Raw genomic sequence first — 4625 nt, forward strand, 5'->3', positions numbered from 1 at the left:
TTTTGGTGCAAAATGCTAACACAGCTCTCCCCTTGGCAAATCTGAGTGGCTCCATCCATCCACTTTGGATTTAGATGGAAAAAGAGATCAAAAAGCAGCTGCTTAATTTTTACATTTCCTGCCTTTTCAGGGCATTTAAAAATGGAAACCTTCCTGCTACTGTAAGATATGTGTTCATACTCAGCACTATAAATGCTGACAGCTGCCAGACCACAAATCTGGACCCATGATTTTGCCAGAAGGGATGGTGGAACAGCGTGTTGATGCACAATATTGTCATTGTTCTCACTTAAAAATACATATTATGYATTGTTTAGGCTATTATCCTCACCACACATGGGGACATGATTTATCTTAGAAAAAATCAAAATACAAAACACTAAAAAATAATGATGCAAATGCTGCAGTGTCTCTATGTCACCTAAAAACATCCAGAATGATGACATGTGGCTTCTGCAGATGTGTTCTGGGCTAAGAGCTTTTGRGATATTCACTGATTCCTCGAGCCACATCTGTGAATTACATGGACCAGGCCTGGATCTCAKGATTTTCCTTTAGATTTGTGTTGGKGTGAGTGAGCCCAAGACAYTCCTGGCCTTGTTTGAGTCTGGCAKGGCTGTGCCTCCCTTGTGGGTGACATGAAAGGTGTGAGACAGGAGAGAATCAGATGGGAAGCCTCTTGCACAATTTCCACCTGCATTTGTCCTTGAGTTTGGTGGAGAAAAATACCCATTTTTTTCATTTTAGCACTTGTCACAAAACAAAAATGCCAAAATTCTCTCTCAAGGAGTGAATCTGCCATGAGCACCCAACCTCTCCTACACTTTCATCCAGCAGAACCTTTTAAGGGTTTCTCCTGAATCTTCTTTTTTAATTCTGTCCATTCAGAACACCACCATCCTTACACATACACTGTGTTCATTTTTTGGGATGAAGTGAAACAATTCCTGCAGTGGYGGTCACTTCAGGACCACGCAGAACAAACTGGAGAAGCAACTGCTGTGAGAGTGTCATTTTTTTTTTTGTACATTCTCTCCATTTCTTGCTCAGTGATGTGTGGAGGGATCCTTTTGCCATCCACCTCTGGGGTGGAGTAGGGCAGAAAATGAGGAATCCTTTAACAGGATTGCTAAATAAAACCAGCAGCCTTTGCTCTCTAAGGTTTGGAGAGGGCTGCTCATGGGCTTGCTCAAAAATTGGAGTGATTTCAGTGCATTTCCGTGGTTCTSTTAGAGCACTGTGTGCAATAATGGGATGTGTTGTTAGTAAAATGCTTTAAATGCTGCCCCGAAGGRAGGGCAATTTTAGCAAGGCTTTTCTGTTTCAATACATCATCTGCCAAGCCCAGCYGTTTTTATAAGGTGCAGGAGAGTAGCCAAGAAAGCTAAAGAAAATAAAATATAAGTATATATATATAAATGTATGTGATATAAATTGCAGGGGGCAGGATGCTTGAAAAGTGTATTCATCAAATATGGCAGGCAGAGTGACTGTGGTGAGAAGTTTGCAATTTTGCTGCATGCTGAAGATATTAGTGAGTGTTTGAACAGGACAGGACTGCAGTGTCCTGGCTGCCTTTGCAGAAGGTGCTGACAGCCTGCATAAGCAAACATTTATGTCTCCCATCAGATCTGGGGCCAGCGTGTTCACAGGGAGCTCTGCTGGGATTCTGGGATGGTGCTGCTGCCTGTGAAACAAAACCCCCACCATGCAGGAGGAGCACAGATCATCCTTCCTTAAACTGAGCTTTCCTTCTGAGTCAAACCCTGTCGCTGTTGGCCAGACAGCCGACACAAAATGACACAAAGACACACATATATACACACAAAAAGTAACTTCTTTATTCTGGGACAGGCTTCTTTTATCCACTTTAGTAACCAGTGCATACATTTGTGTCACACATACATTGGTCAGTGAGGCTGTCACTTTCTACTCATCAGCATAGGATTGGTAGGTTTGCAAAAGCTACAGTATTAGTAATGTTTATAATTGTAAGCCACYTGCATTATCAATTCTTCATTCCAATCTCTTTTCTCAAGACAGCCAAGGAYGTGGCGTTTTTCTCCCATGCAAGCTGTTAACACTCCCTACAAAACCCCTGCCAGGGCAGGAGGTGTCTGTGCAGTGGGTCCCTCCAGGCTCCCTGTGACTTTGACATTTGGGGACATCCTTTCAATGAGAGCAGCTTGCTCTGAAACACCAGGAAAATAAAAAAGAAACACTAAAAAATAAACAAGAAGTGAGAAGGTGTCCAGGACCTGACCTGGAGCCTTTGGGTTGGTGGAGGAGTGACAGGAGCAGGGACAGCCCCCTTTCCTCGCTGAACTTTATTCCCAWCCATTTCCATCCTCAGTGATTTACAGCATGGTGTCCTCTGATGGTCACAGGGGAAGGGTTGGTTTTACTGATGCATTACAGGTAGTTTCTACTCTTCCAAATGAAATGGGGTTTTCAACACAATACCAGGAATTCCATGGCATTCACGGCTGTGCCTCAGAGCAATGTGCGTTCGGGGTTACCCTGGAAAATCTCCTTCTGTGCTTTGTAAAAGCAGTGTCCCAGCATGCTCATTGAATCAAATAAAAGGCAAAAAAAAAAAAGTACTGATTTCAGAATATTTAGGAGGGTTTTGCCATGTGCAACATTTTAGCACTCATTCTGRAYCTTCAAGGTTTTTGATCCAAAAGCYGTGTTTTATTCTTGCTTYGCAAGCTTTCAACAGATAAAACTCCGAGGGTGGTGCAGCTCCTCCTGCCCAGGTTTAGCCAGTTGTGCTGCTCATCTCAGCCCCCTTTGTGTGTCCCACAGGTGTGGTTCGCCAGGTCAGGCCCATCATTGGACCTTTCCACGCCGTGCTCAAGCTGGAGATGAACTACGTCATGGGCGGGGTGGTGTCGCACCGGAACATCGTCAACGTGCACATCTTCGTCTCTGAGTACTGGTTCTGAGGGACAGCCACAGCTCCAGCCCAAAACCTTACCACCAGCTAGTATGGCATATATTTGTTTGTAAAACCCAATAGTGTTGTTTTTTTTTTTTTTTTTGTTTTATTTTTAAATATTTGGTTTATAGGTTTAAGACAGATAACGAGCTGTTACGTTGGTTAGACATAGGGTGGAGCAGATTAAGTGAGCCTGATGTAGTTGTTTGTATAAATAAGTAGTGTGTAAAAGTGCTTGACTACCTGGTGAAACTTAAGACTTTTCCTAAATGTTTGGGCAGATCTCAATTCTTGCTCCTTGGCCAGAGAACCTGAGTGACAGGCTGTGCAACAAAACAGAGTTCACTGCGATGAGTACGTGGTGTCTTTGGATGGAAGAGGCTGGATAAGGATTAAAAATTTCACCTCAAATTAACTGCCTTGAAGAGGATTGTCAGAGAGTGATAATTAGTTCAGTTTGGGCCCTCTGATTTGGCTGCCATAATTGTTAAAAATTTCTGAAAAGTTCAGCCTGGGTGTTCAAGAAGTGCCATTCATCTGTGGTTACAGAGGAARTGCAAAAGGAATTAGAAATAGTAAGAGACTAAAAGCTATTGCACATATTATAAAAATWCTCATTTTTTTGGTACTTATTATTTGATTGTAAGGTTGTGTTTGATTCTAATTAAAAAAGTACCTCTCATTGAAATTATTCTGCTGCAAGAACACGGCCTATTGCTTCAATTCCAATCTCACCYGTGCTCAGAAATAAATGTACATGGAAAACTCAGACCTTACCTCCTGACTTTGTAGAGTTTCATGGCTTTTTAAAATTGGTAATAAAATCAGCATGTTAAACTGTAAATTTCCTATGCGCCAAACCAAGGCATATGTAATAATATAATGAAAATCTCACCAATAAATGAATGTTTAATGTATTTTCTGGGCATCAAAATAATGTATCTTTTTTTTATTACAGAACAGAAGAGAAATAACTCCTTGTTCAAGTTTGTTATGTTTGTTAAGATGTGAGGAAATAAAGAAGGTCACGTGGGAAATATTTCAAATCATGCCATGGTTTCTGCTGCCCAGGAAAATTGTGTGATATGGCTGCTGTAAATTCATCAGTTTTAATTATGACTGAAAYACAGTTAAGGGGATAAAAGGGTTTTACCTCAGTGTTTGGGATCCCAGGTGCACAAAGAAACACAGGAAAATGCACGGATATAAATTTTATAGTTTCCACAAATTAGCAGATCTAATTTAGAATTCCCCAACAAGAAACTTAACAAATGCAGTGATGTCCCCCTATTCTAAAGTTCCCCCCAAAATGAGGCCAGAGCCCWGGTTATAAAATGTGTTCCAGAGAGAAGATTTCACCCAAGGCTGGAGCCTCGRGTTTGAGATGGCACAGGGCTGATGTGGCTCATTGAACTTTTTTTTTTTTTTGCTTGTGAATTGTGATGATGCCACTCGTAAGAGCAGCAGGGAAGATACAACACATATGAGGATATTAAATCTGCACTCTCACCTACTTTTTGCACAGTCAAAAGAAGCAAACAATGCCAAGGACAGCAGAGTAATCTCTTTTGGAGGATTTCAAAATAATTGTGAGGTGGTTCCAGGCAGCCAGGAGACAAGGCTGTTGGAATTCAGTAGAATCAAAATAAGTGTGGCCCTTCATATAATTTTCTTTTTTCAGTAC

The 4625-nt window shown here is 41.5% G+C and overlaps 1 protein-coding gene across 2 annotated transcripts in view; it reads left to right on the plus strand.

Annotated features, from left to right (window-relative positions):
• Nucleotides 1-3755, plus strand: part of FBLN1 (fibulin 1) — a 58194-nt gene extending 54439 nt beyond the window's left edge. For both annotated transcript variants that reach the window (XM_057382338.1, XM_057382339.1), the window contains exon 17: nt 2809-3755. In XM_057382338.1, coding sequence (XP_057238321.1) covers nt 2809-2948 — 140 coding nt within the window. In that variant the 3' untranslated portion in view covers nt 2949-3755. The remainder of the gene's footprint in view (nt 1-2808) is intronic.
• Nucleotides 3756-4625: the final 870 nt, after the last annotated feature.

Source organism: Malurus melanocephalus, unplaced genomic scaffold (genome assembly GCF_030028575.1).
Source record: "Malurus melanocephalus ecotype Western Australia unplaced genomic scaffold, MMel_1.1 scaffold_564, whole genome shotgun sequence".
NCBI classification, from domain to species: Eukaryota; Metazoa; Chordata; class Aves; order Passeriformes; family Maluridae; genus Malurus; species Malurus melanocephalus.